At 44.2% G+C, this 13842-nt stretch overlaps 1 protein-coding gene and 1 long non-coding RNA gene across 5 annotated transcripts in view; one reads left to right on the top strand and one right to left on the bottom strand.

Annotated features, from left to right (window-relative positions):
- Positions 1-122: 122 nt before the first annotated feature.
- On the bottom strand, positions 123-3434 carry LOC144337423 (uncharacterized). Its single transcript, XR_013410531.1, has 3 exons — positions 3276-3434; positions 2839-2955; positions 123-2367 (listed from the first exon to the last, which is right to left on the bottom strand). It is a non-coding gene; the product is annotated as an uncharacterized LOC144337423 (long non-coding RNA).
- The window catches only part of ZFP82 (ZFP82 zinc finger protein), a 26991-nt gene continuing 15157 nt past the window's right edge, over positions 2009-13842 (top strand). The window contains exons 1-4 of one of the 4 annotated variants that reach the window (XM_077982333.1): positions 2009-2149; positions 4190-4356; positions 10238-10324; positions 12452-12578. In XM_077982333.1, coding sequence (XP_077838459.1) covers positions 10316-10324; positions 12452-12578 — 136 coding nt within the window. In that variant the 5' untranslated portion in view covers positions 2009-2149; positions 4190-4356; positions 10238-10315. Of the gene's footprint in view, positions 2965-3282; positions 4357-10237; positions 10325-12451; positions 12579-13842 lie in introns of all 4 variants that reach the window. The other 3 variants (XM_077982334.1, XM_001112876.5, XM_077982335.1) reach the window with 3 other exon arrangements.

Raw genomic sequence — 13842 nt, 5'->3', positions numbered from 1 at the left:
ATAACTACTGTGAATAGTGAGAACTGACTGTATTTTAGGATGCGTGGGCCATCCGGTCTGTGTAACTACTCGAGTCTGTCCTTGTAGTTCAAATATAGCCATAGACAGTACACAACCAAGTACGGCTATGTTCCAATAAAACTTTTATTTATGGACACTGAAATTTGACATGTATGATTTTCATACTTCACAAAATATTCTCCTTTTCATTTTTTTATTATTTAAAAATATAGAAATGGAAAATATAGGAACGGGCCGGGCGCGGTGGCTCACACCTGTAATCCCAGCACTTTGGGAGGCAGAGGTGGGTGGATCACTTGAGACCAGGAGTTTGAGACCAGCCTGGCCAACATGGTGAAACCCCATCTCTACTAAAAATACAAAAATTAGCCAGGCATGGTGGCGGGCACCTGTAATCCCAGCTACTCAGGAGGCCGAGGCAGGAGAATTGCTGGAACCTGGGAGATGAAGGCTGCAGTGAGTCGAGATCGTGCCACTGCACTCTAGCCTGGGCAACAGAGTCTTGCTCTGTCTCAAAAAAAAAAAAAAAATTTACACACACACACACACACACACACACACACACCATTCCTATTTCCTTAGCTATACAACAACTGGCAGCAGGACAGATTTGGCCTGCAGGATATAGCTGCTCTAAAAGAACTGCAATCTGATATTTCAATTACTAGCTTTGTTGTTAGCAATAATATTGGTGTTGCAATTTTAAACTTTTTATAGCGATTTAGTCTAAAACTAATAAATATGTTAATATTGCTAGGAACCAAGATTTGTTAAAGAAAATAAACAGGAATATAAAAGGCAAGAATAAAACCCTGTGATGTTAAATTTAGATTAGTAATGTGAGTCTGAACTCATGCTTTGGGTCTCAAGTTTCTTGCACTGCTTTAATAAAGGGAAAACAATGCCTGATCTAGAACCCAAGATATCTGACTCCATAATCCTGGGCTGTCTGATTTAGCCATACTGCTGCTTTTATTTTTTCTTAGTCTAGGCCTTCTCAAATCTTCCCTCACTTCCCCCTCAAAATCCCTAATAAAGAAGGAATCTGGGGCAGAAGCAAATAAACTATGCCAGGAATCTCCTATAAAATCTTAATGTAAAAGTTACGCTCATTTGCATTCTCCCCCATAATAAGCCTGTGATTAAATGGAAAATAAATACGGAATTTTAAAAAATGCGCTTTTCACCAAATCCTGCAGTCAAGCTGATGCTCTTGAGGATGCAACATTCCCCTCTCTGTTTCGTAGTTGAGGAGAGCGAGGCTCTGGGTCACAATCAATTATCCAGTCACTTCGTCACAGCCCCGCGGGCACACACCCACCACACAATCAGGGGCGTCGTTTCTCACACACACACTGACTCACACGATCTCCAGGAAAGATCCGAAGAGGAAAACAGACATCAAAAAAACCGCGCCACATTAAAGTTTATCGTGGGTTATATACGCGCTCACAGAAACGCAAGCGCACGCAGTCAACCGGGTGGCCTCACAGTCGCCCACGGTACTCTCAGTCCTACGGAGCTCGACTCAATTCCAGTCACACAATCTGTCACAAACCTCATCCCGGTCATCCCCAAGTCTGCCGAGTCACATCGTCTCAAATCCCAACCAGCCACACCCAGTGAAAGAATCCCACTCAGGACCGCGCCAGGGACAGGACCGTGCCAGGGACAGGACCGCGCCAAGGACAGACCCGCAGCGCCGTCCTCGCTCACAGAGCTCCCTAGTCGGCCCTATGGAGAGGCGGTCGCGGGCGCCTTTCTTTAACGCGCCAGCCATCTGTCTCCGCTCCCTTCCAGGCCCTGCCGCCCTATCCGCAAGCGCTAAGGGGCTCGAAGCGCAGCCTCGTTGGGACAGGCCTAACTCCGGCTCGCGGTTCACACAGAGCGTGGGGCTGCACCAGTGAGCGGACCCTTGAGACTAGCCGCGCCTGCGCACTCCGTGAGCGCGCCCGGCCCTCCCAGCAGCCCCCGCGCGCAGCCCGTTAGGCCCCGGGGATTGTGGCCCGATCCGGCCGCGGCTCCCTCTGTTCCGGCATCGCTGTGCCTCGGGTTCGCGCCCCGAGTGAGCAGTCCTGGCCCGAAGCGTCGGTCCTGGCAATCCGTAGGAAAAGCACTGCGGCACGGGGTAAGGAGAGGGGAGCGGGACCACTGCAGTATCGCAGAGCGGCGGGACCCCGCGCCTCAGGCCCGGGTGTGTGTGTCGTGGGCGTGACGGGGCCGGGGCTGGGATGTGACGGCGTCTGTGCGGCTGACTTGGGTGCAGAGCCTATTGTATGAGCGAAGGTTGTTGTGGCCGTGGAGTGCGTGACTGACCCCAGCATCCTCTGCCTACACCGGGCCCAGCTGCAGAGAAATGGCCCTTGGTTAGTTTCTGCGCGCCAGAAAAAAGACTCCCAGCAGAAAGGCTCAGACTAGGCCGGGCCAGGTGGCTCACATCTGTAATCCCAGCGCTCTGGGAGAGCGAGGCGGGAGGATCGCAGGAAGCCAGGAGTTCGAGACCAGCCTGGGCAGCAAAGCGAAACTCCCATCTGTACCAGAAATTTAAAAAATGAGCCGAGTGTGGTGGCGCTCTCCTGTGGTCCCAGCTACTGGAGAGGCTGAGGCGGGAGGATGGCTTGAGCCTAGGAGGAGGTCGAGGCTGCAGTGAGCTATGATAGCACCAACTGCACTTCAGCCTGGGCAACAGCGGAACAAGGCTCAGACCCGACCTTGGGATAGGAATGTTAGAACTGAACGAGCCCCCGCTCCCGCCCATGCTTGCTCCTGGAGGGACTCCCACGCCACCTCCCCGCGGACCCGGACCCATGCACGTACACTCACAGCTCTGAAGAGTCCAGCTGCAGGTTTCAGAACCACAGCATTGCTTCCAGGAAGCTACTGTGAACTCCAGTTCCAGCCCCGGGCATCCATGACCCTGATCTTTCTTTGATACTGGGAAGAGTTTATTTATTTATTTTTTTTTTTTTTGAGACGGAGTCTCGCTCTGTCGCCCAGGCTGGAGTGCAGTGGCCAGATCTCAGCTCACTGCAAGCTGCGCCTCCCGGGTTCCCGCCATTCTCCTGCCTCAGCCTCCCGAGCAGCTGGGACCACAGGCGCCGCCACCTCGCCCGGCTAATTTTTTGTGTTTTTAGTGGAGACGGGGTTTCGCCGTGTTAGCCAGGATGGTCTCGATCTCCTGACCTTGTGATCCGCCCGTCTCGGCCTCCCAAAGTGCTGGGATTACAGGCTTGAGCCACCGCGCCCGGCCATACTGGGAAGAGTTAACAACCCTTTCTCTTATGTTACTCTGGTTATGTGTGGGTGGGCGGTAGTGGCATTGTGCCCTAATTTAACCATGCGAGGCTGGGCTGCAAGAAAAGCCAGGTTCCCTTCTTAGCCAGTCCTGCCCAACTCTTTAAGAAAAGGGGTCTGAGGGGGAGGAGGAATGAGTTGCTGTTGCCTGTTTAAGTCAAGGTCGAGGCGAGTGGGTGTTTCTGCTTTCTTCTGTGAAATGCATTCTTATTTCTTAGGACATGAGAATATTTGTTTCATTCTCCATAAATGTCCTGTCCATTGAGTTGATACCTAGGTCCGCTCCCGAGAGCCTGTATGCACATACCCGTTTGGTAGATATTTTTCATTACTTCTGTGGGCCTTCTTTTAATTACTATGTGTAAAGCTCTTAGAACAGAGATTAATAAAACATTTTGCAAGGATTATACATAATATAAAACTAGTTTCTTAGTGGAGAAAAAGAGATAAACAGTTGTTTACCACACTGTTCTGTCTGCTTTGGTATACTTTTACTGAATTTAGGAATGTTACTTGATTGTGTTCATTCATAGAAGAATCTTGATAGTGAAAATAGCCCATCGTTTTGATGAAGAACAGTTAAAGAACTGATGGGTGTTACTTATTTGTGCCATGCTGTTGTTTATTTTCCCAAAACCCACTCATGTCACAGGCTTATAGAATCACAATTTTCTTAACAACTAAAAGATATTCCCTCTTCACAACTCTTGTTTTTAATTTTATTTGTATGAAAATAGTTTAATTGGGTGGGCGCAGTGGCTCATGCCTGTAATCTCAGCACTTTGGGAGGCTGAGGTGGGCAGATCACCTGAGGTCAGGAGTTTGAGACTAGCCTGGTCAATATGGTGAAACCCCGTCTCTACTAAAAATACAGAAATTAGCTGGGCATGGTGGCGCATGCCTGTAATCCCAGCTACTAGGGAGGCTGAGGCAGAAGAATTGCTTGAACCCGTGATGCAGAGGTTGCGGTGAGCCGAGATCCTGCTATTACACTCCAGCCTGGGTGACAGAGTGAGATTCTGGCTCCAAAAAAAAAAGAAAGTAAGTCCTGGTTTAAGCTGCCAACTATTTTTAGTACTATTCAGAAAAGATTTTCTCCATCCCCTACCACCCAGTCATCTTCACTCTATAATACTAAAATTTAAGTTGCCCGTAGTCTCACCGTGCAGAATAAATATTACTATTCTAATGTTTGTTTTTCCATTTTTTTCTGTGCACTTGTGCACATGTGTTTGTTTTCCAAAATAGAATCACAACAATTGATCATTTAAGGAGACAAAGACTCTCCAACACTTTGTTTGAAAAACGAAAAAGAGGTTGGGTGTGGTGGCTCACGCCTGTAATCCCAGCACTTTGGGAGGCCAAGGTGGGTGGATCACCTGAGGTCGGGAGTTCGAGACCAGCCTGACCAACATGGTGAAACCCTGTCTCTACTAAAAATACAAAATTATGCCGGGCGCGGTGACTCACGCCTGTAATTCCAGCACTTTGGAAGGCTGAGGCGGGCGGATCACGAGGTCAGGAGGTCGAGACCATCCTGACTAACACAGTGAAACCCCACCTCTACTAAAAAAAATACAAAAAATTAGCTGGGCATGGTGGCGGGCACCTGTAGTCCCAGCTACTGGGGAGGCTGAGACAGGAGAATGGTGTGAACCCAGGAGGCAGAGTTGCAGTGAGCCCAGATCGCACCACTGCACTCCAGCCTGGGCGACAGAGTGAGACTCTGTCTCAAAAAAAAAAAAAAAAAAAAATTACAAAATTAGCCAGGCGTAGTGGCGTATGCCTGTAATCTCAGCTACTTGGGAGGCTGAGGCAGGAGAACCGAACCCAGGAGGCGGAGGTTGCAGTGACCCGAGATCGTGCCATTGCACTCTAGCCTGGGCAACAGGAGCGAAACTGTCTCAAAAAAAAAAAAAAGTATTTAATATGATACCTTATCAAAGCAAAATTCTTGAGCTGGTTTTATGATATGGAATGATTTCCCTTTGGAACTACTAGGGATGGAAAGCAACAGGGGCCTTGCTCTACTTTTTGATTTCTGTGAATCCTTTTTTGATAACATTATTAAGAAGAATTACATAGGCCAGACGCAGTGGCTCATCCCTGTAATCCCAGCACTTTGGGAGGCCGAGGCAGGCAGATCACAAGGTCAGGAGATCGAGACCATCCTGGCCAACATGGTGAAACCCCGTCTGTACTAAAATACAAAAAATTAGCCGGGCGTAGTGGCGGGTGCCTGTAGTCCCAGTTACTTGGGAGGCTGAGGCAGGGGAATCGCTTGCATCCGGGAGGCAGAGGTTGCAGTGAGCCGAGATCGTGCCACTGCATTCCAGCCTGGCGACAGAGCAAGATTCCGTCTCAAAAAAAAAAAAAATAATTACGTTTTCAAGCCTAGTTCTAACATTTATCAGTGTTTTAAGAGCAGTGCTGAAAAATCTCAAGAAGTTTTTAGAGAAAGGGACTACTATTAAAATTATTAAAGATAATTTATCAGCAAATACCAAATTTTTAAATTGAAAATTATCGAAGATAATTTTTAAAATAATGGAATGAGGGGTATGTAATGTTTTTCACTGAATTTAGTGCTTACAGTAAGCCATTTTAAGTGCTTTACGTATTATGTTCCTAACCTTCACAACAACCCTATAAGGTAGGTACTGTTGATTCCTTAATTTATCTCTGAGGAAACTGAGACACTGAAAATTAATGTGTCCAAATTCTCACAGTTAATAATTCCCAGAGCTCTGTTCATATCCTGAATCTTGACAACAAAGCCTGTATTTTTAATAAATGAGAATCTGCCACCTCCCAACATTGTACATGTTCTTTTAGTCTGACTCCCATAGCTAGTAATTTATCATGAATATCTTCCTTCTTTAATTAATATGGGCCAATGCCATCAATAATAATTGCATAATATGCTATAATATAGTGGAACATCATTTATTCAACTGTTGCCTACTGTTAGATATTTGATTTCAGGTTGTCGTAAATTATTCTTTTTTTTTTGAGACGGAATCTCTCTCTGTTGCCCAGGCTAAAGTGCAATGGTGCAATCTCGGCTCACTGCAACCTCCGCCTCCCAGGTTCAAGTGATTCTCCTGCCTCAGCCTCCCAAGTAGCTGGGATTACAGGTGTCCGCCACCATGCCAAGCTAATTTTTGTATTATTAGTAGAGATGGAATTTCATCATGTTGGCCAGGCTGGTCTCAAACTGCTGACCTCAAGTGACCTGCCCGCCTTGGCCTCCCAAAGTGTTGGTTACAGGTGTGAGCCACTGCGCCCAGCCAGTAAACTATTCTTTGATGAACCCTCTTGCAATACATCTTTGTATACTTTTACAAATATTTCCTAATGATAAATTCCTAAAAGTGGAATTTCTGGGTTGAATTATGAGACATTTATAAAGTACTCACAATATGCCAGATCCTGTGCCAGTCCTCAGGGGAAATACAGTGACCAAAATGACTTGGTTGGTATCCTCAGGTTGTTTGTTATCTTTCAAGGTAGATAAGCCTATGCAAGAATAAGACTGAGATAGGTGAGGTAAAGGTCATTGAAGAAGTCAGATGGCATGGCTTGAGAGGTCATGGGAAGGAGACAGCTGATTATAGCAAGCATTGTCAGGTCACGGCCAAATAATACCAAACTCATGGGGTTCCTATGGGGTAATGGATTTTATGTAATAAGCATATGCCTTTTAGTTTTTATTCTCATGATGTTGATGCAAATGAACAGGACAAGAAGATTCAGCAACTCCTAGGAGGGCCTCATGGCTAAAACAACTCTTTGAGAAGCAAAACAAAAGCTTGGTCAAGAAGTCATGAGAAGTAGCAGCAGTGAAACAAGGCATTAATTGAAGATGTGTAGCCATGTTTATGTAAGCAGAATTCCAACATACATGAACACACTTAGAAATAATGGAGTCAGTTCAAATTTTGGAAACTGAAATCAACAAAACCAGTAAAAACATAGCAGCGTTTTTTAAGATATTGAGTTTTTTCTCCAAGTTCAAGGGATGACTACTTTAAAAAGTATCTAAACTATTTAAAGAACGTTTTCCGGCCGGGCGTGGTGGCTAAAGCCTGTAATCCCAGCACTTTGGGAGGCCGAGACGGGTGGATCATGAGGTCAGGAGATCGAGACCATCTTGACTAACACGGTGAAACCCCGTCTCTACTAAAAAATACAAAAAACTAGCCGGGCGAGGTGGCGGGCGTCTGTAGTCCCAGCTACTTGGGAGGCTGAGGCAGGAGGATGGCGTGAACCCGGAAGGCAGAGCTTGCAGTGAGCTGAGATCCGGCCACTGCACTCCAGCCTGGACGACAGAGCGAGACTCCGTCTCAAAAAAAAAAAAAAAAAAGAACGTTTTCCACTATGCAAAGTTAAAATCCATATTTCAAATATATATATGGTCATGTAGAATCATGAAATAAATGTAAGCAAAAAGAAAATCAAGATCACTATCTATTGATGCCTCTCAGTGTTTCTTTGTGCTGATTTGTATGTATACTTTACAGATGTCCTCATAATGTTCATTTTATTTTTCTAAGAATATGTCCTTGTATATTTTCTAAAACTTAGTATTTAGAGATTCATACACACACACACACACACACACACACACACACACACACATATGCTCTCTCTCTCTCTCTCTCTTTCACATCTGTTTTTGCTGTACCTTAACAGGATCATACCACTCACAACTGTTACTGCATTCTTCACTCAACAAACTGTACTGAATATATTTCCATCTTTCCAGTTAAAGAGCTACATCATCAGCTGGGCGTGGTGGCTCAAGCCTGTAATCCCAGCACTTTGGGAGGCCAAGACGGGTGGATCACGCGGTCAGGAGATCGAGACCAGCCTGGCTAACACGGTGAAACCCCGTCTGTACTAAAAAAATACAAAAAACTAGCCGGGCGAGGTGGCGGGCGCCTGTAGTCCCAGCTACTCAGGGGGCTGAGGCAGGAGAATGGTGTAGACCCGGGAGGCGGAGCTTGCAGTGAGCTGAGATTCGGCCACTGCACTCCAGCCTGGGCAACAGAGCGAGACTCTGTCTCAAAAAAAAAAAAAAAAAAAGAGCTACATCATCATTTTTTTAAATGACAGCAGTTTGTTTTACTCTATGGATGCTTTATGATTTATTTAACCTGTTTTCTATTGAAGGACATTTAGATTCTTTCCAGCTTTTTTCTATTATGAACAATATCCACATACTCATACACATACCTTTGATCATATGTACAATTATTTTTTTAATCCCCAAAGTAGAATTTCTGAATCAAAGAGTGTGTATGGTTTAAATGCTGCTTGTACATACTTTAAAATCTATATAATCTGCAGTATACTGGTTAGAATGTTCATTTGCTCTCATGCTTACTAATATGGGCATCAGTACCAGATACCTGTTGGCGAGTTGATGTGTTATTTTTATTTTATTTTATTTTATTTTTGGTGAATCATACATGCCAGTTTTCTCTCACTGGAATAGAAATTCTGGGTTTCAGAGAAAAGAGCTAGAGTTGAAGGAAAGCTGACTCTGTGGTTAGATAAATGATTCCAAATGCAGCTTTGCTACTCATAAACTGCATTTCTACAAGTGATTTTATTTCCTTTTATTTTTTCTCAAGACGGAGTCTCGCTCTGTCTCCCAGGCTGGAGTGCAATGGCGCAGTCTCGGCTCACTGCAACCTCCGCCCCCACCAAGTCCAAGCAATTTTCCTGCCTCACCTGGGATTACAGGTGTCTGCCACCACACCCAGCTAATTTTTGTATTTTTAGTAGAGACAGGGTTTTACCATGTTGGTCAGGCTGGTCTCGAACTCCTGACCTCAGGTGATTCACCTGCCTCGGCCTCCCAAAGTGCTGGGATTATAGGCGTGAGCCACCACACCCAGCCCAAGTGGTTTTATTTCTCTTCATGTGAATTTCTGATCCATTGCATGGATAGAATAATTATTGTGCTAAAGAGCCATCCTGAGTATAGAGTTAATATATATAAAACAGGCCAGGTGCGGTGGCTCACATCTGTAATCCCAGCACTTTGGGAGGCCAAGGTGGGCAGATCACGAGTTCGAGACCAGCCTGGTGAATATGGTGAAACCCCGTCTCTACTAAAAATACAAGAATTAGCCGGGTGTGGTGGCGCACGCCTGTAGTCCTAGCTACTCGGGTGGCTGAGGCAGAAGAATCGCTTGAACCCAGGAGCTGGAGGTTGCAGTGAGCCAAGATTGTGCCACTGCACTCCAGCCTGGGCAATAAGAGAGAGACTCCGTCTCAAAAAAAAGGAAAAAAAAAAAAAAAAAAATATATATATATATATTTATATATGTATGTATATATACACACATACACACACACATATAACACCCAACATACGGGAATTCTTGATAAATAGACATTCGTTCTTGTCAAATGACCAAGAGCATGAGTCCATGCCTGTTCAGCCTAGGTTGTAAGAAAGAGAATGACAAATGAATTCATTCCAGAAGACAATGTGGATGATTCTGATTCTGACTGGAAATGAGAGTGATGAGCCAGGAGGACTTTGAAAGTTGTTCTGGCTGCAAGCAGGGCTGCCAGTGCAGCAATTTTGTGGTGGTAATGGCTGCCAGGCTTGGTCTTTATGAATTTCTCTCTTTGTGTCTGGTGAATCTAAACAGACCTATGAAACTTTGAAGGAGGAAGATTATGGTTTAGATGATATGGCCCCTTATCAGCCCTGGAATTAGCAACGGATTAGACTCGTCCAGGCTCCCTCAAATTTCTCTCTGTCTGTGTGTGTGTGCACACGTGTGTGTTGGGGGTGCTGTGGTGGAGAGATCAGAAGAGAGGGGAAAGATCATAGTAACTCAAGTCATTTGGGGATTTCTGAGGTCCATCTGATCTCATGGCCTTGTTTTCCTCCCCCTAGATCAGCCTCTGTGAACTCGGTGCTTCTCCTGGCAAGTAAACCCCAAGGAGGACTGACCAGTTCTTGAATTTCTGTACCATGGCCCTTGTAAGTTTTTTTCTCCTTCTGGGAATACTATCATGTCAAGGTCCTGTCACCATTTTTTTATCCTGAAACTTCCTAACTGGAAGAACCTTCTTCCAGTTCTTCCACATCCAGTGGCGGGTGAACCACAATGCTTGTCCTATGAACACTCTTTATTCTAGTCATTGTTCTTGTATTTGTTGAACAAATCATTCCGCGTCTCCTATATGTGCTCAGTCTTCTGCTAAAAGCTGCGATGGAGGAAAAATGAAATCTCTTAAATATTTTACCAGTCTTTGTGAGTTGGTAAGAGAGGATGGGCCCATTTAGCCACTTATAGGAAAACTGAACTTTTCCAGACTTGAGTTTTCCAAGTACATAAGATAAGGGTCGTGGCTGGGCATGGTGGCTTGCACTTGTAATCCCACCCATTCAGGAGGTTGACATGGGAGGATTGCTTGAGCCCAGGAGTTCGAGGCTGCAGTGAAGCTGTGGATGTGCCACTGTACTCCAGCCTGGGTGACAGAGGGAGACCCTGTCTCTTAAAAAAAAAGAAAAAGTTAAAAAACAAAAAGGTAAGAGTTGCTGTTAGTTGGCCTCAGCCTCAGTATATCATAAGATCTCATGCTCTGTGAGGCTTTTAGGACTGATTAGGGGTGTGGCTAGGTCTTACATACAGAGAGATCTGAGATCTTCTCTTGGAATTCCTGAGTTACACAGGAACAAGATTCCATTTTTTGTTGAACAGGATGTGCTGGTCTAGAGTGACATCTTTGTGATTCTGGATTATGCTGTATCAGTATCCTTTAACTCAGGAATCAGGAAGGCATACAGTGAGGGATGGAAAGTGATAGCATGTGAGAAGGTAATCCAGGTACATAAGTAGTCATGTTGACTCCCAGAATTGAGGAGGATCTTAAGGTTTTGTCCAACCAAAATATCTAAGTATAGAAGAATGATTAAATCTCACATATGCATTGTATAGACTATTATACAACCAATTTTTTTTTTTTTTTTTTTTTTTTTTTTGAGACAGAGTTTTGCTTTTGTTGGCTGGGCTGGAGTGCAATGGTGCCATCTTGGCTTACCAAAACCTCTACCTCCTGGGTTCAAGCGATTCTGCTGCCTTAGCTTCCCGAGTAGCTAGGATTAGAGGTGTGTGCCACCAGGCCCAACTAATTTTGTATTTTTAGTAGAGACAGGGTTTCTCCTGTTGGTCAGGCTGGTCTCGAACTCCCGACCTCAGGTAATCCTCCCACCTCGGCCTCTGAAAGTGCTGGGATTACAGGCGTGAGCCACGGTGCCCAGACTATACAACCAATTTTTAACAGTCATAATTAGAAAAATGCTTATGATATGATCTGCTTCTAGGACAAACTTAGAAGACATTCTCTAATTGCATTTAGATCCTTTTCTAAAATAAAGATATTATACGGAGGGAGGCTTTAAAAAACAATCTGTTATTTAAGGAGAAAGGGGTGGAAGAACTTACCTTCCTTGGGAATTTATGAGGGAGACATAGTAGGCAAAGGCTTATATACAGTATTTCATTTAATTGGAAAACTGATTTTTTTTTCTTTCCCAGGCATGTCTAGATTAAGATTTGCCGGAGTATAAGAGGCTGTGTCGGCCGGGCGCGGTGGCTCAAGCCTGTAATCCCAGCACTTTGGGAGGCCGAGACGGGCGGATCACGAGGTCGGGAGATCGAGACCATCCTGGCTAACACGGTGAAACCCCGTCTCTACTAAAAAAATACAAAAAACTAGCCGGGCGCGGTGGCGGGCGCCTGTAGTCCCAGCTACTCGGGAGGCTGAGACAGGAGAATGGCGTGAACCCGGGAGGCGGAGCTTGCAGTGAGCTGAGATCCGGCCACTGCACTCCAGCCTGGGCGGCAGAGCGAGACTCCATCTCAAAAAAAAAAAAAAAAAAAAAAAAAAGAGGCTGTGTCTGTAGCAACAGGATCCTTCAGGAACCTAGGCACTTTGCTTCAGGCACACTCATTTCCTGACTCGCTGTGTTGCAGGCTTCCAGCCCGAGCCTGTTTTCTTACCATATGGTCCACTTCCTGCAGTATCTCTTCTCTCTTTTCTCCTTCTATCTTAAAATACATTTTCTTCCATTTCATTTATAATGTGTGGTTTGTCATTTCAGCGATCGGTGATGTTCAGTGATGTATCCATAGACTTCTCTCCGGAAGAGTGGGAATACCTGGACTTGGAACAGAAGGACTTGTACAGAGATGTGATGTTGGAGAACTACAGCAACTTGGTCTCTCTGGGTAAGGTCTGCTTCTAGGAATTTAGACTCTGTTCTCTGTAACATCAGCTTTTTCCTCTGGAAATTTCAAGAGTATCTTTTAGGAAACTATCTAAATTTTTGCTGCACTTTCTAAAGGGAACACTTTGAGCTTTATTTCACTGGAAGTGAGCACTTTCATTAAGCACATCCACCCTCCCCATCCTTAAGTAGCCCTTGGGCCTTCCTTAATAACGAAGGGGCTGGGTTTGAGATCTTTGTGATTTGTAGCCTTACCAGTGTCAAAGAAAACAAGTTTCACTTTGTGTTTGGATTCAGAATTACTTTAGATGTTTTGTTGTTTGTTGGTGTATTTGTAAGGGAAATAGCTAGATCCTGTTTATTGAGTTTACTCTATCAAAAGAATACATATGATTTATGTAGTGGCAAAATGGATCAACAGCATTTATTTACAATTCAAGAGAACTCATACCTTTCATTAATAAATAAACATACTCAATTTTACCAGCTTTACCTACTTTTATGATTGAAAATTAAAAACGTAAGAATTTTGTTCATGTGTTTTATTGCACAGCAAGATGAGTATAGTTAATAATAATGTGTATTGTATATTTCAAAATGGCTACAAGAGAGTGTTTTTAATGTCCTCACTACAAAGAAAAGAAATAATAAATATTTGAGGTGATGGATATGCTGATTACCCTGATTTGCTAATTTCACAGTAACATGTATCAAAACATCGCATTGTAGCCTATAAATATATACAATTATTAGTCAAAAGACAAAATAATTATTAGTGAGTATATGGAAAAACTGGAACCCTCATACATTACAGTGGGAATGTAAGATGTTAAAGATATGACCCTGTAATTCTTCTCCTAAATGTTTACTCAAGAGAAATAAAAACATGTGTCTATACAAAGATGTATAAGTATTCACAGCAGCATTATTCACAATGTCTAAATAAATGGATAAATAAAATATGGCACAGTCATACAATAGACTATTCATTGAAGGACCAAACTCCTGATACATGTTATAGCATGCAAGAATATCAAAAACACGATGCTAAGTGATAGAAGCCAGATGCAAAAGATTACATATTATATGATTCTGTTTATATAAAATGCCCAGAAAAAGCAAATCTGTAGAGACAAAAAGAAGATCAATGGATGTCTGGGGCTGGGAGTAGGAATGAGGATTGACGGCCAGTGACCAGCAGGGATGTTTGGGGGATGATGGAAATATTCTAAGTGTTGATTGTGGTGATGTTTGCACAACTCTGT

This window comes from Macaca mulatta, chromosome 19, assembly GCF_049350105.2.
Source record: "Macaca mulatta isolate MMU2019108-1 chromosome 19, T2T-MMU8v2.0, whole genome shotgun sequence".
In the NCBI taxonomy this organism is placed as follows: domain Eukaryota; kingdom Metazoa; phylum Chordata; class Mammalia; order Primates; family Cercopithecidae; genus Macaca; species Macaca mulatta.
Note: the sequence above shows the minus strand (reverse complement) of the source record. Positions and strands in the feature narration are given on the sequence as shown.